The sequence below is a fragment of the Oreochromis aureus genome, linkage group 8 (genome assembly GCF_013358895.1).
Source record: "Oreochromis aureus strain Israel breed Guangdong linkage group 8, ZZ_aureus, whole genome shotgun sequence".
Lineage (NCBI taxonomy): Eukaryota > Metazoa > Chordata > Actinopteri > Cichliformes > Cichlidae > Oreochromis > Oreochromis aureus.
Window position 1 is genome coordinate 22,423,955 of NC_052949.1, and position 19,329 is coordinate 22,443,283.

The 19,329-nt window shown below is 40.6% G+C and overlaps 1 protein-coding gene across 3 annotated transcripts in view; it reads right to left on the reverse strand.

Moving 5' to 3' along the window:
* snx29 (sorting nexin 29) overlaps positions 1-19,329 on the reverse strand; it is a 144,928-nt gene that overhangs the window by 64,059 nt on the left and 61,540 nt on the right. For all 3 annotated transcript variants that reach the window (XM_039616441.1, XM_031748805.2, XM_031748806.2), the window contains exon 15: positions 8,040-8,146. In XM_039616441.1, the coding sequence (XP_039472375.1) occupies positions 8,040-8,146 (107 nt within the window). The remainder of the gene's footprint in view (positions 1-8,039; positions 8,147-19,329) is intronic.

The following is a 19,329-nucleotide window of genomic DNA, read 5'->3' on the forward strand; positions in this document are numbered from 1 at the left end:
AAAAATGGCGATTTTCTCTGCAGTTTTGCAATTTTGACAGATTGGCCAACACCCTTGGCTAAAGTTGCAGTCCCAAACCATTTTATTCTAAATTTTCAGCTACTGGTTCTTTGGGAATCACCTCGTTGCCGCAAAAATACTATTTTATCCCTGACAAACTGTTACCTCTGGTATTATTTGCTTATTCATCTAAAGGTATGATTGCACTGTTTGCTCAAGGCCATTTAAAGATATTACAAGAAAGTGTGCTTCTTTGGAAGCAAAATACAAGGACATGAAAGCTGGCTCGAGACTTTTGCAAAGTGCTCTGTCGGATCAGCTTCACAATTGATAAAAAATATAATTAAAAATGAGCAGTCACATCCTGGTGAGTGTGCATGACTGGAAGCCTGATAAGTTCATAGAGGTGTTTCTGTACTGTACACCTTCAGCCTGCCACCAACAGCCTGCATGCGCTGATAAGACGATGTGTTACATCATCGCCTGCCCCTTCTTTCCTTATCGCCCGACACTCACAGATCAGTGTCATGCAGTTTGGGTGTTTCTCAAAAACCTCGGTGGAAATCTTTACTGCATTATGCAATGCATTGTTGTTGTTGTTTTTTTATTATTCACAGACAATGAGAAGTACAATGCCATAAAGATGCAAATTAAAATGGTTATGTCTTTATTCCCTGGAGTCGTTGCACTTGCTCCCCCCTCGTTTTCATCTCTCTGCATCTGTCTGTCTTTCATGTCCTTTTTGTTTATTTCACTCAGAAACAGATCCACTGGGATATGGTGAAGTGCTTGCACACTGATAGCTTTTTTTAAACCAGCTTTGATCAGACATTCATGAAGATTTATGATAGGAATTCACGCAGCTGGCGAATGCACTGCAAGCACGCGTGAACACGCCAGCATCACCCTCTGATTGACACAGCAAAGAATGAAAGGAAATAAGTGAAGAGTGAGAGAAAACAGATTGTGGCACCAAAAACAAAGGCTTCTTACTCACTGAGACAGTTTGGTTAGATATAGGTTGAATGAGTAAAACAAAAAACCTTTTAAACAGATGATTTAAAGAGATGATTTTTAAACAGAGATGGGATAGGCAGACGGGCAGAGAAACCATATGCACAGCTAGCTGTTAGTCAAAGAGCAGACAGGCAAACGCAACCATACCAAAGAATTTCCAGATTTTTGACCTACATTACATTATAACGTTAGACGCTTTTCTTGTTTATATTCATATTCATCATGCAAGACCATATAAAATGTGAAATATTAGTACATGGAAACTAATTACCATTTAACCATGGCAACCAAGAACACAAACCGCGATCATCTTCTGTCCCTACATGGCTGTCTAAAGTTTAACACCTGGGTCATGGACCAGCAACAGCACAAGTAAGAATGACCAACAGACCAGCTGTCCCACAAACTGTGTATACTGCCCCCATTGATAACGGAGCTTTCTGCAGGTAGACGTATGATTCCCAAACTGCCAGCACACAGTGAAAGCCCTCTCCCACCATGACCGCTTAACCCAGCTCCTGAGTCTTTAAGAGAAGAGACGATCTGAATCACTACGGAAATTTGTCACCAAATAGCCGTTTGGTCAAACGAGTAAGGTTATGAGATGTAAAATGTCTCTAATCAAAACACAGCAAAATCTACTCTTATATCTGCACTATGTTTTCTTTATATGCAGTGAAACATGATCTATAACCAATAAGATTTGCTCAAAAAGTTCTAAAACTCCTCAGATACAAAGCAAAAACCTGATCTTGAAAGTTTCATTTAATCACATTCAATCCATGCTCACCATCCATGCTCACCATGGATGGTGAGCAATTTGTGTTTGGGTGGTTAAAAAAAAGAAAACTACAACTCCTTATTCAGTGTGTGTGCTGACACATAATGGCACAAACCACAGTTGAGGTCATTTCCTGACAGATGTTCCCCCTCAGGCACCTCAGGTGGTTACAGCAGGACTCTGCGTTGACTGTCCAACACAGTGCATTAACATTCCTGACGGTGGTCTGGGCCTGAATGCAACACCTTCAAATTACTGCAGAAACTTTTGCCTGTTTCACAGATAAATCCTGTTCGGTCTATAATTCAAAGCTGGAAACTCAGCTCTCATCGCTGGTGATGATCCTCAAAGCAAAAGCTGGTCACTGCAATACAGAAACTGATGCTTGCTCTCTTTGGGAGGGCCGTGGTAAAATTGCAAGGTGGTCAAGGTGTTCAAGGAAAGTACCTTAAGGAGAGATCTCCAAAGTTTACATATGGTAAGATTTTTTCCTATGGGCATCATCATGGATATTTTTGATCATACTAATAGAATCATTAACAACAGAGTATATCAGGCTGCTGCCAGTGTATTTCTCTTCACAGCCTTTTAGACTCTTGTAGCTCATTGTTTGATTTAATGGTCCACCAACTGTCAGTATGTTCATCTGTAGCCAGGCGCTTTCAGAGGAAAGTCTGATAAACCTACTATATACTACCTGCTTAGGCTTTCCAAGGAGAGTTGGTAGAAACTAAAATTCAGAAACAGAAGTCCAAATGAATGCCAGTATGGCTCCATATCTGTGTAAATTACTTAATGATCCATTGAAACTGCCATAATAAGGCTCTAAGGTGATTATATTCTTCTGTTTGATCTTCGGCTGAAGCTATTTGCCAATTTATCAGAACACCAGCTAATGCAGCTTTAAAGACATCTAATAAAAGTGGTTTTATTGTAATGATAAACTGAACTAAAGTGAGCTCACTGAAACTATAACAAATGGATTTTTGTAGCAGCAGAAAGAAATACTTCTTCTTTGGCGTCATCAGCAACCAGCCAATCACATTTGCTGCCTTGAATGCTGCAATCAGTAGTTTCAGTGGAATGGCCATTTGAGGCTTCATTGCCCTTCATGCCTTTACAAGACATCATGTTTGGTTCTGGTAAAAGACCCCAACCCCAAAACCAAAGGCCATCATTACCTGAATGACAGGAGAAAGCTACCCTGTTGAGCAACCACTAAATTACTTTCATTTGTAGAGATTTGCCTTGTGCACAGCTTCAAAGGCAACATGAAAAGGAAACGAGCATCTGAGTGCAAAGTTAAAGTCAATACAATGCATTTGCATCACTAAATTAAAACTCAAATAGGTCAGAAACACGGGCGTGTTTCACAGGTTAATGAAGGTTGAGCCCCGTCCAGTATTTATTTGTCTCAGTGAGGCCTTTATGTATCAAACAAGGCTTGATGTGACATTTTCAAAAATCAATAACTTGGCTGGCCAGATTTTGTCTCAGTCACCGAGCGGAGACAGTGGAATCAGGAGTGTTGACAGCTGCTCGTGTAAATCACAAAATGTCAAATTCTTATATCAGGAGAAGCTGCACTGCAGTTTCAGCTCGTGTGAGCGCTCGACATTATGTGCATTTATCACAGACTGCTAAAAGATGGACTGAGCTGTCAGGGCTGAAAAGTATGGTCAATATGGAAGTGCCTTTACTCTATTTTTTTTATTAAAACAGATTATTTTAATAAAAATAAATTAAATTATTTTTATTGCTCACCAGGCATGAGCCCAGTTGTTGCTGTTTGTATCATTTGAGTTTATTGGGAAAACAGCCCTCATCTCCATTTGTCTGTGAATACAGCAAACAACTTCCTGATGAGTTTATGGGCTCAGTCTCCATTTCGAAGTTTATTGAATATAACATTAAGTACGTTTTGTAATTTCTGGCCATGCTAAGAGGCAGAAAAGTGGATTATCCAGGATAGCCTCGTTGCCTCTTTTGGAATTGCTGAAGTGTGTGGTTTTACAATCAGATCCACACCTCACTCATCACATTCGGCTTCAAAACACAAAGACACAGCTTAACAAACCAGTGGGTGACATCACACGTGCTATGTTTATCTACTATAATGTCTCTGGTACTTCTGCATAATGTATATATAATGTAGTAGAGTTAAGGTTAGGTCAGGCCACGCACCTTTTGAGATTTCCTGTGGCCAGTCACTCTATTCATCTGTAGTTGTTCTCCCAGAACAAACACTGTAGACTGCAAACTCCACCTAGATTAGAGGATTTCTTATCAGCTATAGCATGCCAGCGTGGTCAGCACTAAAAGTAAGCTGATACCGTGTCACGTGCAATGCACACAGAGTTTGGATTTTTTGTGTGTGTGTTTGCTTCAACTGTCCCTCCCTGTGTGATTGATGCTGTACCCGACAATCAATTAGTCGCCACATGAAGCCCAGACAGGATGCTTCTGTCCCGTGACAATTCCAATAATCACTCTGCATGTTGCTGTCTCCATTGTCCACAAAAAAGGCAGAATGTTGGTGCAAGATTGGACCAGCTCTGCTGTCTTACTCCACCTAGCTTAACCCTAACCAGCAATCACAGCACTCCAGTGATTGCTGGTTTTTTCTTGTTGAATTAGAGTAACTTAACTATTATGTCATGGCTCAAGTTTTTTATTTAAATAAAAATTTATAAAAATTGTGCCATTTTTCTTCTTTTCAAAGACACTGAAGTGGGACCAGTTCAGCCCACACCTATATAGCATCACAACCCTGCTATTTGCTTTTATGAAAACACAAGAAAATTTCAATAAAAAGCCATTTTTCTGCTTTGCCCATCCCTATTTCCCACTAATATCCCACTGCACTGAATATTATGGTAAGTCCTATTAAAGGAGACAGCTGACAGCACTGCTGGTGAACAATAATGAGAACATTCTGTATCTCCTGTTAGCTGCACGTCTTTCTTGTTCCATTTTCCTCTGTGGTTGGCTGTTATCTAAAGAGCAAGCACTAGCCTCACCAGAGCAGTCACACTCACATTTTACAAGATCCCTACTCTGCAACTTATTACCAAACAGGGACGAGGAAAATACCTGCATCCTCCACGACAGGATAATTTATACCAAGTTGGACGAAGGACAGAGTCTGCAGGGCGATTGTGCTCCACACCATCCTCCGGGCTTGCTGTAAAGGCCCAAATGACACTGACAGCACAGTAAATGAACAAATAAATAAGTAAACACCATTAAAAATGCACCATACATGCATGTGCATAAATAAGTGAGGACACAGTTTGGGGGGGAAACACAGACCGAATTATTTCTTATTAAAAAAATATAAAACCTCAGATGAATTATTCATACAGACACCCTCACACATGTCACTACCCATTAGAATACACTCTTACTGGGAGTGTTGTCATATTGGTCAATCTAACAGTAAACTGGACACAGCTCTCATCATTACTCACACAGCAGGCAGAGTTATGCCTTATGTCCTATTATTATAGAGCTTCCTGAGATCCTCAATTGATGTTTTTGTAAAGAACCTGCTCAGGGAAAAGCTCTGTTGGCACTGTTATGGGTTTTAAATCAATGCAAATGCAGAAAGTCCAATTTCTCTACTTTATTTAGATGGAGTAGCCTGGGGAGATTTTTCCCCAAAACTAAAAGCTCTGAATGCAGGTATTAATGCAAATCATGACCTCATTTACTTTGATAAGATATACAGTAAGTGAACACTTTGTATTGTGAGGTAGAAGCTGTGACTTCCCCCGTTCGTTTAAAGCAAACAGAAGCTTTCTGAAACTCCGGCACCGGCAGATGATCCTGAGAGTGAAATGCAGACGGGAACGTCGTGTTTATCCTTCAGAGTCAAACAAACAGAATAAAACTCAGAGTGAAAAATCAACTTCTTTGAATTGAGGCGCAACACGGTTTATGTGGTTGGAATTTGAAAAGCTTCATTTCAAAGACAGACAAAGCCACAGTCACATCACATTACAGTTTCTGTACTACAGCGTGCCAGTCATGGTCATTTTTTTGAAGATAGGGTGGAACTGGTTACCTAATCCTACCAATACAAGACTGAACAACCAGCATACTGCAAAGCCTGTATGGGAAAAACCCTAAAGCCTTCCCCACTTTATCAACTATTTTAGTCTAAACAGGACCATCATCATTTACTAAATTCAATAGCGTACTGTAGGGAAGTCAGAAGTGAAGTCAAGTTTATGTAGAAGCACATTTAAGGGCAAACTGTTCGACAACCAGAAGGATAAAAGAATATGAAATAATAGAACAATAAAACTGATCGACCTCAGTCTGTATGTCTGGGTGGTGGTGGTTAGTAATACTGGGTTACCACCAGCAGAACTTCTTTGATGACCCTGCAGTGGTTGGCTGCATTAAGGGTGGGCAGGAGTTCGAGTACAGAGAGCTGGTCTACCAGAATGACAGAATGGACTGGAGGACCAACAGTAATGCTCCGTACAAGAAGGGGATGAGTAAAGCTCAGATCCTTTAATGTGTGCAGCAAGATGCTGGAGATCTTCTACCAGTCTGTGGTTCTAAGTCCCATCTACTTTGCTGTTTTCTGCTGGGAGGAGCAGCATCAGTGCCAGAGATGCCAGCAGCATCAACAAACTGATCCACCAGGCTGGAAGCATCATTGTCCAGAAACTGGAGGCGTTTTAAGTCACTGAGGCCAGCAGGTCACTGAACAAACTGCTCTCCATCTTGGACAACCCATCTCACCCACTCTACCCCACACTACTGAGGCAGCAGAGCTGCTCTCTCAGACTGATTAAACACCAATAAAGAAGAAACATAAAGAAACATAAAGAACACTTCAGGAAATCATTCTTTAAGTTTCTGTGAAACTGGACAATAACCGTTTTTCCTGTGACAGGAGAAAACATCTGCCAGGCATCAGATTCCACAAATATTTCTATTATCCCTTCATGTAGCTGTTTATTAGATTTAGTGCACATATTATTTATTAATGCATGTTGCACTACTCTTTTGCAAAATTCTTATTTTTATTTTACTTCTGTATATGTACATTTATGGACTCTCTTACAGTATAACGCCCTCATTATGTGCTTTAACAAGAAAGAACCCACCTTCTGACAAAAATGGGGGGAAACATAAATCCAACAGCAGTAAAAAGAAATCAGTATTCAGTCTGCTTTAAAAGCCAAATAATGCTCATACGGGTTTCAGAAATGACTAATTTTGGAAAGGTCCTGATGTGAAGGTGCAGTTTGGTCCACTGCAAAGGCCTGATCTCCTTCATGTTTTAATCAGGACCGTGGGACAGCTAGGAGCATCTGCTCAGCAGACCCCATTGATCTAGTGGGAGTGAGCAAAGTTAAAAGATCAGAGAGGTAAACAAGTGCCAACCCATGTAATGGCTTCAAAACAAACAAGAAAATCTTCAAATCAATTCTAAAACTCAGCAGGAGGCAGATCTAAGGAAGCCAACACGAGTGATATCTGGTCTCGCTCGCACGAGCCAGTTTAAGAGCTGAGCAGCTGCAGTCGGCCAAGCGGTGACAGACTGAATAAAGACGCAACAGTCGAGACAAACTGAGGGCATGGATGCCCTCTGAAGGAGAGCAAAGAAGCTTGTTTTAACAACAGCACGGATCTGTTTATCAAACGCAAAAGTGCTGTGCAGACCACTCCCAGGTTCCTCACACAGAGTTTTATAGATCCTTAAAGGCCTGAAGCAATGCGCGAAACTGAACATGGAAGAACATGTGAAACTAGTGGTCGACCAGAGGCTTAGCAGAAAAACATTAACTGAGGTCATAAATTGAGTGATTATTTCTCATAGACCTCAATAAATCTGACTACTTTTCACAACCACAGGAGTCGCCCCTTGCTAACTATTAGATAAACACAAATTGAAATGGCAATTTAGCCAGAATTAATCTTATTCGTATTTAGTAATGTGGTAGAAAACACAGGGAACTGCTCTGGAACTAAACCCAGAGATACAATTTGTTATTTTATCTCCCTTGTTAGCACAATAATTGTCTTAAAGTGGGAAAACTGGGAGCAGGAACATGAGGAACTAACATTTACAGTATGTCGCTCATGTGATAAACTGGAGGGAACCTGGAAACTTCCTGGATTTTATTATAAACAAGCTTTAAAAACAGTTGAAGCTGATCAAACAGAGACAAAGTGAAAGAAAAGTATTAATGGCAGCAGTATAAATGAGTACAACACTCACCTCGATGAGTTTGCGTTCATAGCTAGCAGCCAGCTCCTCAATGTCGCCCATGAACTTATTCTGTGGAATCGGAGTCTGCTCTTCACTTGACCGCAACACTGACAGGGCTGCAGCAGACAGAGAAAGAGAGAAGGAGCATTCACAAAGATGTAAAGATACTGAGACATGTCCAAAGGACACGCTGTGGTGAAAAACCCATATTCCAGAGCTTGTCATCTTCTGTGGTGAGCTTTGACACTGGCAGCTGTTCCATGTTTTGTTTTAGCAGCGAGTGAACAACGCAACCATGCAAACACAATGAATCTTAATTTTGAAGGAGATATGAGTATACCAATATGGTCTGCTTGAAAGACAACCACACGTCCACACAGTATGCACTCTTAGAGTATGCATACACACTTCCTTTCATGTGCACTTAAAACTACATTTTTCTTTCTCAGAAAACTTCTTACTGTTCTGTCAAAATGATAAACTCCCCTTCTCTCACCATCGCCTGTTCTACTCAGACTTCCTCTTCAGATAGAGTTTATTGTTTCTTTGCACTACTGTAGCTTGCTAACTCGCTAAAGTCATCCCAGCAGAGCCTGAAGCGGCGCTTCTGAGCCTATTAACGTCAACTAATCCAGTTCCCTCAGCAAAGAACGGCAGAACACGCTAAAGTCAGAGCACTGAACCTTTTTTCTTTTTTTTCCCAGAAGGTGGGTGTAAGATGGATTGTTTTTTCACCTCAGCAAAAGCAAATTAACAGTGTTATTTCACTGCCACCGCACATAACAAACACAGAGACAAATAGACTGAGGCTAGGAGGAAGGAGAGACAGAGAGAGAGACACGAGCCAAGACAAATAAAAGAGGTTGAAAATAAATTACACAGGAACATATTCAGCATGTCCAAAGGCCCAACAGAACTCAAATAAACTTGTGGCAATGGCTCTTTAGGGGGAGGTTTTAGAAAATCTACAGCTAGACTGTAATTATAGAGAGAACCTCCAGCAAGTGTCTGAACGTCTAGACAGAGTGAGACAGGTATTGATGAAGGAGCTTCCTGTGGTTCCAAACAAAAGGTACCGTAGGGAGAACAGCTGCTGAGAATCACAGGCAGGTACAAGTTCACAAATAAGAGGAGTAAAGTTATCCAAGTGGACTGCCGGTACGCACACATACCTGTTCACATACTGCAAACATGTGCATTTTATTGTTTTCTCTTGAGCAAGAGTTCTCCAGGTTTTTTTAAAGGTATTTCTTTGTTTTTCTTTGGACATTGGCTGCTTTTTCAATCATTTTCAGTCCAGTCCTTGTACCTGACCATTTTAACAGAAATGCCTTTGACAAAATAAGCTTAAAGCTAAAAAAGCTTAAACACGGTGGAGGCTCTGTCATGGTTTTGGGCTGCTTTTCTCATCTTGTCAGAACTATGAACACAAAAAAGTACCATCAGCTGAGTGACAATGATCCCAAACACACTTCCAATGCAATAAAAGCAAATAAAAACCTGGATAGAAAAACACACAGTGGAACACTATCCTTCATGGATCAGCCTCAATTATTTTTTCACTGAAACTGAACAAAAACTGTTTGCTTGTATACCATGTATGTTGCCAAAAATTACTTTGCCCAGCAACGTCTGGCAAAAATCACCATTTGTAATAATGTAACACTTTAACAAACAAGTCATCTGCAAAATAGAAATCAAGGAATTGCGAGGTGGCCTTTAATGAGGGGAAAGAGGAATAAGAATTTTCATTAAACGTTTCCAACAGCAGTTTACATCCAATATTAGTATTAATATATACAAGTGAACATATACAACAAACAAACAATTATGTGCAAGAAAATATCAGCAAAAAATAAAAAAAATTAGGGTTTTTTCTATTTTTTAAGTCCCCTGAGCTGGGTACATTCTCATAGTAAAGTCACTGCATAAAAACCAGTGACAACTTTTATAACAAAAAGCAAACTGTGACATTTTTAATGAGGTTTGTGAGTCCACTTAAAGAGTCACTCAGAGCTTCAAACCGGTGGTGTCTAACCTCCTGCTGCTGTCTCGTAACAACTCCACTTTTAGATAAAACATTCATGGCTGCAGAGTTGCACATTTTAAATTATCAAGGTAAAGTTTATAAAAGGCCAAAGTGTTTAATTAACTCTTTTCTGCGCAACAGTTAAAAAGCCTAAAGGGATTCAAAGGAAAGCATAAGCGCCCCACGGAATTGACAAAATCTTCATATTTCTCTTATATAAAGATGTATGTACGCATGCAACAACAGACGCACACCTCAGGAGGCTGACAGAAGCACATCATCACAGCTCCAGCAAAGGGCCAGCGGCAAAGCAATCCCCCAGCTTATCTCTGGCCCGCCAACAGCACTGTACTGTATACAACAGTCAGCAGCCTAATAGCCTAGAAAGCTACAGTACACCGATATACACGGAGATAGAGAGAATGAAAATGTATAAATACTATAAAAAATACTGAAAGAACTATTTCCCCAGAGAGGAATCCAAGATGCACACGCACACACACACACACACACACAAAATCAAGCATAAAGAGGCAAACACACACACACACACACACACACACACACACACAGAAAAATGCACATGCATAGAGGACTGCTGACGGTGGAGCTTGCCATACCAATTTAACTCAGCTCTGAGGGGGTTTTTCCCCTTAAGTTGGATTTCTGTTACCTGTCACACTGATACGCTCTTAATAATGAAAATACAAGGAGTGTGTGGGCAGACGACGGAGGAGAGATAGTGAGAGGGGATTAGGAGGGAGGGCACACACAGATGTTCCTGACTCTAGGAAATTGAGCAGACAGCTGGTTTGGAATAACAAAACTAACTGAGCAACCGACCAAGCAGCTGTGTGTGTGTGTGTGTGTGTGTGTGTGTGTGTGTGTGTGTGTGTGTGTGTGTGTGTGTGTGTGTGTGTGTGTGTGTGTGTGTGTGTGTGTGTGTGTGTGTGTGTGTGTCCTGAAGAAAACCTCTAAAATATTGAGCTCCATGTGAGCAGATGCTTCAGCAGAACGAGCATTAGACATCGTCATAAAACTGTTTACTGGTGTTTGTGAGTGCCCTGTCCCACTCCCAGGAGTGTGAGTCTCCAGAGACATCTCTGAAATGATCACAGTGTGTGAGATAATTAGTCACTTAAGTGACGAGGTCCACTGAGACAGACACACACAGGCCAGTGGAGAATTCCCCCCAAAATGGCCCAAATGTTCAAATATGTAACATTGGGGAAAGACGGTGGAGTAACGTTCTGGGTTTGGTTCTTAGGAGTCTTTTTGTGTTTTCAGCTACAAAGCCAGTTCATGTTTATTGGGAAGTCCGTGTAATTTAGTCCACTGAGTTACTTTGCCTAAAATAAAACTCACAGGACTTCACCATGCGTTATATACAACCCTTGTGTCATGTACCCTCCCTTGCCAGAGAAATGTATTTTATGTTTTTTAGTAATAAATGCATGAGAGGCTAAAATAATTCTGACCTTGTAGTACAAGGTAATGTGGTAAATATATAATTTTTACTGTGACCCTGCACATAAGAAAAACATGTCTTCATTTTCTGACAACAAAGTGAATGTTCTTACAAACAGACTTCCCGGTTAGCTGTATCTTATGTACACAGGACACAGATGGATGCGTGTATTTTCATAAAGCTTCCAATTAAGGCTCCAATTCACGCATAACGAAAGTACTCATTGCTGAATGACTCAATAACATCATGCCAAGTTTGCTATTAGATATGCATTTGTAAGTTCTTTTTGTTAATTTTTCAATCCTTGATAAGTAGGGCTAACACAAGTTAACCCCTTTTGTTAACCTTCCCTATCACGCACAAAGCCACAAGTCCAGACATGCCTGAGAGCAAGAGCTCCACAGCCGCCTTCAATAGCAATGTAGTACCTAAAAACCGAGCTACATCAACCACCAGTGTGCAGTACTTTTCACAAAATATGCCAGAAAACTGTTCATGCTAAAAATGTAAACAACAAACCTGTTTCCAAAAACACATCGTCAAGTACAACCAGGAAGAGACACCAGTGGTTGTTGGTGTGGATTGTTTAGCTCCTGAAGATTTACAAGTTCCTTCAATGACAGTTATTGTTAGACTAAAATGTTAACCCATTATTTTACTTCAATTTTCCAGCGAAAACACTACCTTGGCTACTTTTGTGCTTACACTTGACTGATAATACTGCTGTGGCTATAGAGTAGGTAGTCTGTCAGCATTTTCTTCAAATTAATGCTGCTGCTTGCAATCACTGAGAAAATGTTCACTATATCACAATAAACATCATTATAGGAAACTTTCCTTGAAAGATCATAACTTTGAGGCTATGTTGCCCAACCCTACTTAATAGCAATCGTGGGAACCTAACAAGGCCATGCCCCATTTTTTCTTTTTAATTCAGTGGTCCCTGAAACATCATCCTGTTAAAATCGGTGTCAAACCTGATTTAGAAAAAAAAAAAAAAGAACCTTTGAAAAACTTGGTTACTTTGGATCAATAGAAGTTTTTGATGGCTGTATGAAGCAAATTAAACTATACACCATCTCCAGGTGAAACACAGACGAGCAGAAATATTTCCTCTCTCCTTCAGCCTGATGTCGCCACAAGCTCAAACTATGCAAAAGAAGACTTGTCAGATAAACTCCATCTGGCCTTCAAGCACTTCAAAAGCAGGTTCATATGTACTGCGTATGAAATACAGAAAGCTCCCATAAAGAATGACCTAACCCTTCTGTGAAATCAAGGAAATCCTGAAATATCCTTTCTAAAGTGGGAGCTTTGACTGGTGATAATAACATCAGTGCCAGCAGTCGAGAAAGCGGGGGAGAGCCTGACACACTTGACTAATGCTGCTCCGTCCATTAGCAGTAAGGAGACGCGGCTCTGCATCCACGACCCCGAGCACGCAGCAGACTGAAGAACAAACAAATGTCCATCCTGCTACAGATGAGCCGCGGCAAAGCTGCTGAATAAAACATGCGAAGTGCTGCCACTACAACAGGACTTATGTGCAATCAAGTGAAGCGCTCCTTGTAATGCCGTAACGGCACAAACCTGCGGCACTCACACCACTGTGAAATTGGGGCTCTTCTGAATCTTCCATTTCTTATCTCCGTATGAAATCGCTCCATCCCTCCCAGCTCCCCATCCCATCCTTTGTTCTTTCTGTTTTTGGGCCTTTAACTTTCTTTCATCTCTTTGCACTTAAAAATATACGCGTCCTTGTTTTTGTTGAGTCTTCTCCTCTATTAAGAATTGATTCGGTTTCTCTTTTTCTCATCTTTGCCGCGTCCTTCTTCCCAACTTTCTGCTCTTTTGTGCTGCCTTCATTCATCTCCTCTCACCTGCTTTTTCTTTTAAATCTTACTCATTCCTTAACAATTCTTCCTTCACCTTAATGTCTGTCATCCTCTTATATTTACTCTCAATTGTCACCAGTCAATCACATTGTGAGTGCAGGTAACTTTTAATGATGCATATGTACGAAACCTATATTTTAAAATGCACACACACACACACACACACACACACACACACACACACACACACACACACACTTGGACATCAACAGAAAAGTAATAAAGAAAGATCAAAAGATGAGCTGATAAAAAGGGGGAAAAACATGTTTTTTTTCTCTACTAATGACAACATGCCTTTCTCCAACTCACACACAGTTGCACACACACACACAGCTGAGTTAATCACGCAGCCAGGCCATGTATTGTGGATGGGCTGGCTGGGGAGCAGGCAGGCGGCTGACTGAGTTAATTAATGAGTGCTAATCAAACGCAATCTTCTTTCATTTTCTAATCGTTCATACTTCATTTCTCCCGTTCTCCTCCTTCCTTTGTGTATCAGCACTAAGAAAGAAAAGACAGAGGGGAAAGATCAGAGCCGCCTTGCTCCCGTTACACGGGACAAATAGCACAAGATTTTCATTCACCCACACGAGAGGCAGAAGGTGTGGAAATCACTATTCTCCTCGCTCTGATGGGTCCAATCAGGGGAGCTCTGTGCCAGCCTGGCTCAGTCAGGGGTTCGCTGATCATGAGTGGAGAACCGACGACATCCTGATCACACATGCGCCCCACAAGAGCACACGCTAGCTTTCTCTGTCTTACTTGTCTTTAGCTTTCCTGAGTTGTCTGAAGTGGCATAAAAGGAGCCTCTCCAATTATAATGAGCAGAAAGAAAGCGAGGGAGGAGAGGGGTTTTTGTTTTCTTTAGTATGAGCTTTGTAAAGGATTTCACTTCAACAAAGACAAATGAGAAACGTGAACAAACGACTTGATGTTGTGCGCTTAAACTGAGAATCAGATTATCCTCTGAGTAAACTATCAAACACATACAAAGGTTCAGGATTTTAATTTAAACGTTAAACAGCAACAATGTGCGCCGTGCTCCTGCTTTAACCGCTATATCAACAGTTACAGAAAAAGTTGTGCATAAAAACACTGAAATCTGCAGCACAACTTGGAAAATATCTGGCAGCTTGCATTTATTCCTTTGCTTTCAATGCTAGTCTTTGAGTTTGTTTTTTTCCCTCCAGGAAGAGTCCAGAATTGCTCCAATCATAGCAAACCACCATCTATCACACCAAACTGCACTTTCCAGCCTTGCATGACACAAAAGGTGAGAAACAGTTCAAAGTCTTTTTCTTTTACCCTTGTGATATCTTTTGATTTGCAAACAACACGTAAACTTCTCTCACAGCTGTTTGGACAGAAATCTAAAATCATTCTTCTTCCTAAAATGGAACAGAGAAAGATGTCCGCATGCCGACCTGACCTCAAAACAATGCCTTTATTCTTGGTCTAGTTTCAAACAATCAGCTGGACGCTGTCAGATATAACTTTAAAGTGTAAAATCAGATGCGGTGAAACGGACAAAAACATTTACAGCGAGGAGAAGAAATGTCACATGCCTGGTGGTGTAATGGCAACAACAGTATGGTCGTGACTCATGCAGAACATTTGCAACAGTGACGGCATGCAGGGGAGTTTTTGGTCACGATATTGTGGGACAATCACACACTGAAACACCCAGGTTTGATATACCTTTACATTTGGATATTTATTACAGTTTTAAATGGTAAAAGTTTCACTATTCTTATATTTAATAATAACGACAATATAATAAAATAAACTGTCACCCTGAACTCATCACTTGCATTTACAGCTTTAATGGGAAGCTGTTTTAAGTAAAAAGCTCACCAGTTCTGTTTTTTAAAAAAAGAAGAGAAAAAGAGTCGTTTGTTGGACAAAACAGAGGCATTAAGATTTTTGGCATCAACAACTAGAAATAAAGTTAAAGTAAAGTGAAAAGTGAGACGCAAACAGTAGACATGTGACATTCGCCTTTTATTATCGTGTGGAGAATTCAGAAAGCTATATGTAACATTATTATTTTGAAAGTGACTGAAATAGCTCGTAACACCTGTTAAAATAAGGTTTTAAAGGCTAACTAGATGCAGGGTGCTAAAATCATCCTCTGACATGTGCATTTTTTTAAGCAAACCAACATCAGCTTGTTAATGTTTTTAGTCCTCAACAGCAGCTAATGGAGCTGACTATTTTTTCCCAGTGGGCGTAGTTTTCAGAGAATGATACATGTGCTCTGTCATGGTGGCACATTTAGCAGCAAGAGCCTAGGGCAAAGGGTTGGTCGACACAAAATAATGACGGGGCTAGTAAATAGTAATGTCCCTCTGTGGCTGCAGGAAATGTAATGTGAGAACGAACATGTTTCAACATAAACATGGAGATGATATGAAATCATGGACATCAACAGAATTGGTAGACAAGGAACTAACTTTTTGCTCAGAAGTCTTTCTGGCTTCCACTTGTACTCAGTGTTCTGACTATTATTAACCAATCACGGAGCAGGATTTAGTCCACTTATCTGCAACTAGCTAAAAATGCCAGTACGTTTTACTATCGATCTGATTTGGTGTTTATGTTGAGTATTGAGGTTTAGCAGTGATCATTAAAAGCATTAAATCATTTTGTCCGTCATTTTGGAGTGAAGTGAACGAGGCTCCACAGACCTGGACACCTGTCAGTGGGTGTTGTCCTTGATTTGTTAGGAAAAGCCTCCTTGCGACTTGTTTGGTCTTTATCAGATTTCTGCAGCTGCATGAAATTTGCATGGACAACAGCTACTTGTTTGCAAACAACTGGCAGATAAAAACTCTTAGCGATAGTGAAACTGTGAGAAATGCAATGCAACAATGCAAATCCTACAAGGCGGCTGCACCTTTCACTTGATCAGTGAACATTCGCCGTTTCTGGATGGCGTCACACTTTTATACGTTTTACTACTCAGCTAATAGTTAGCGAGTGTTTGAAAGTCAGAATCTTGTGTCCAAATTGCAGGTGAGTGCAGGAATCTACTAGTGACCAAAGCAATCACAGGCAGGTTTTTGGTGCAGCATCCTCTTTGCAGCCAGTTTCACCCAGCAACAACCAGGATTCTCCAGGAAACGATCAAAAACCAGTTGGGGAACACACATTTGTCACTAAAGAACAGTGGTTGTGTCGCATCCAATATGGCGGACAACTTTCAAGAAACTTCAAGTATGTGCACCTGAAATCACACGAAAAACCTCGCTTCCCCCCCCCCTCAAGAAGATGAGGGGGAGAAAAAAAACCCCATCATTTTGTGTAACAGTAGTATTATCAACAACAATATAATCTACAGTTTTGTAACAATAGCAAGAAATGTTAAATATTAAGAATCATATGCAGTGAATATTGTGTAGGCTTGTGTAGAATTACAATAAGTACAGAGGTTTTTCAGTATGAGACACCTCACAGTGCAGTCACAGAAGATACAGAAGCCTGTGAATTTCTCCTCAGGAATCACAAAACGTGTTTTGTTTTATGTACTCTACAAATTGCCATTTCTGAAATGACCCAATTTAGCTGCCAGGATCAATATAGTTCATCTGACACTCTTAGAAGGACTCAGGCGATTAAATCTGATTATGTTAGCGCAGGTAATAATGAGAGTTTCAATCTGCAATCAAACTGTGCCATGTCTGCTACAACACTGATCAAATCAGCAGACTGATTGTTTGGACAAGCGCATAATCCGAGTACGCCTGTCAGTGTGACCCCGAACATGTTGCCACGCCGTATTCTCTTGTTTTTTGACAAGAATATTGCTTTTTTCAGGCGATACAGTTATTCATGTGGCCAAGAAAACCTCAAGAGCGAGGCATTACATCACTGAACATGTGTTTTGAGCACGTATTTCGGCATTGTCCTGATAAACAGCACATTTGTAAACAACCTGCTGCCTCAAATGTTCCCTTTATTCTGTGTTTTACCGTCAGCGCGGCATGTTCTTTGGTCGTAATTACTTGTATTACCGTCAAGTCTCCATTTGCTCTTCTCTTGTCTTTGGTTCTCTGCTTCTGAATGACCCAGTTTCACCACTTAGATTATTAAAGTTTCATTTTATCATCTGCTCTAATCTGAGGTACTCCGCCTTTGTTTCAGCTCGACACCTCTCAGCATTACGTGAGCATCCGCTGAGGTTAGCGAGCACGGCGCTGTGCAAGCAATGTGAGGTACAAATAATAGGATGGGACACCACTCGTGTAGGAGAGAGGAGCGGGATGATCAATATTTGGATAATGTGCAGCGGAAGGATTGAATAAATATTCATAAGTGTGAAAGCATATAAATGGCTTAATCATAGAATCTCGTAGTCTGAATCAAAACAAAAATGGCATTGCAGTGTGCACATGTCACGGTGATGAAGTTATGAATGCATAAACCATCACAAGAAAATGTTTCACACACAAACACACAGAGAACAGGCTTACAGGCAAAACACATACACACAACCCACTGCTCGCTTCTCCATGAAAAATCTCATTTAACAAAATTAAACCTGTGCTGGAGACTTCCTCACCCGCTGCATATTTTGTACCTGAAAATCACCACAGGGAAAACTCGAGTTGAGTCAACATCCTGTCCGCAGAACAAACAAATAAGCCAATTTCTTACGGTGGTCAAACTTTTACAACTCAGAAATGTATTTTCCTCACTACTGATGGTTCGCTTGCCGTGAACTCACACGTGTGTGGGGAGGGGGATCATCTTAGTAACTATTTGCTGCTCCAAAACAAACCAAACACCACAGCAACTAACTGAAACTTCCCCCCTACATTCAAGTTCAACTTTAGTTATTCATAGGATCACTTGAGATAAAAAGACTGGGAAGGACAGAATCACTGCTGTGGGGGGTGGGTAATTGAATTTGGGCTTCTTAAGTCTGCACCTTCAGCACAGCATGCCAAGGTCTATTCTACAAATGGGAAGCTGTTAGTACAGCAGTTTCAAAAGAGTGACTATCCCTTCTTATCCTGGAACAGTTAAGCACAGGTTGTGTTTGAAATTCACATTATCTTGACGGAGCACAATCTGAGTGAATCTTTGATCTGACAGCGCGTCACTTGTGTTGTAGCCCATTCCTCCATCTCCTGTCAGTGCATGTTAACTGTATGTTACTGTACACTGAAGGGTGGCAGAAAAATCTGTGTGAACAGGTGACTGAGCCTGCTAATGCGTGTTTTCAGATGAGAGAAGAAGAGAACCTAATTATTCCTATGATCAAAGCAATTATTAGGAGAAAGAAGGGAAAAAAAACTCTGACCCAAAAACGTCTCAGCTGGAAAGCATCACAGCTCAATCTGCCGCAGCCTATTAAAAGAGTTATTAAGCATTCACGGAGCGCTTACAGACACTCATGCATGACAAAATTTGCACATTTACAGAACCAATTCCGTGCAAAAATGTGAGCCAGCTCGCGTAAAATAATACTGACACACACAGTTATCACCCTTTTACTTACAGATTTACAAACACACACATTTCTCCACCAATTTAAAGGACTTTTGAAAAATTCACCTCATAAAGGAAAAATTGCAACGAGCGTATGAGAATATTATAAAGTAAATACCATTCTTGAACCATGATCATTGGTTTGATATACCAGCTCTACAGTATGTTTCTCAGATAAAGGGACCTGTCAAAGACCTGGAGAGGAGGGCTGAAACAAAATGTTTTTATTTAAATGTTTAACACCAGTTTAATTGCCATTTAGCATCCTGAACATTTGGCTAAAAGCTCTGCTGTAGTTTGGTTGTTTTCTCTGTAAACAGAGGAGCCAATTTCTTAACTGATGGCTTCCCAACCTCCATGAAACTGAGCAAAATAAAAAATGACAAGCTGCTGTAGCATAAGCAGTTTGAACAC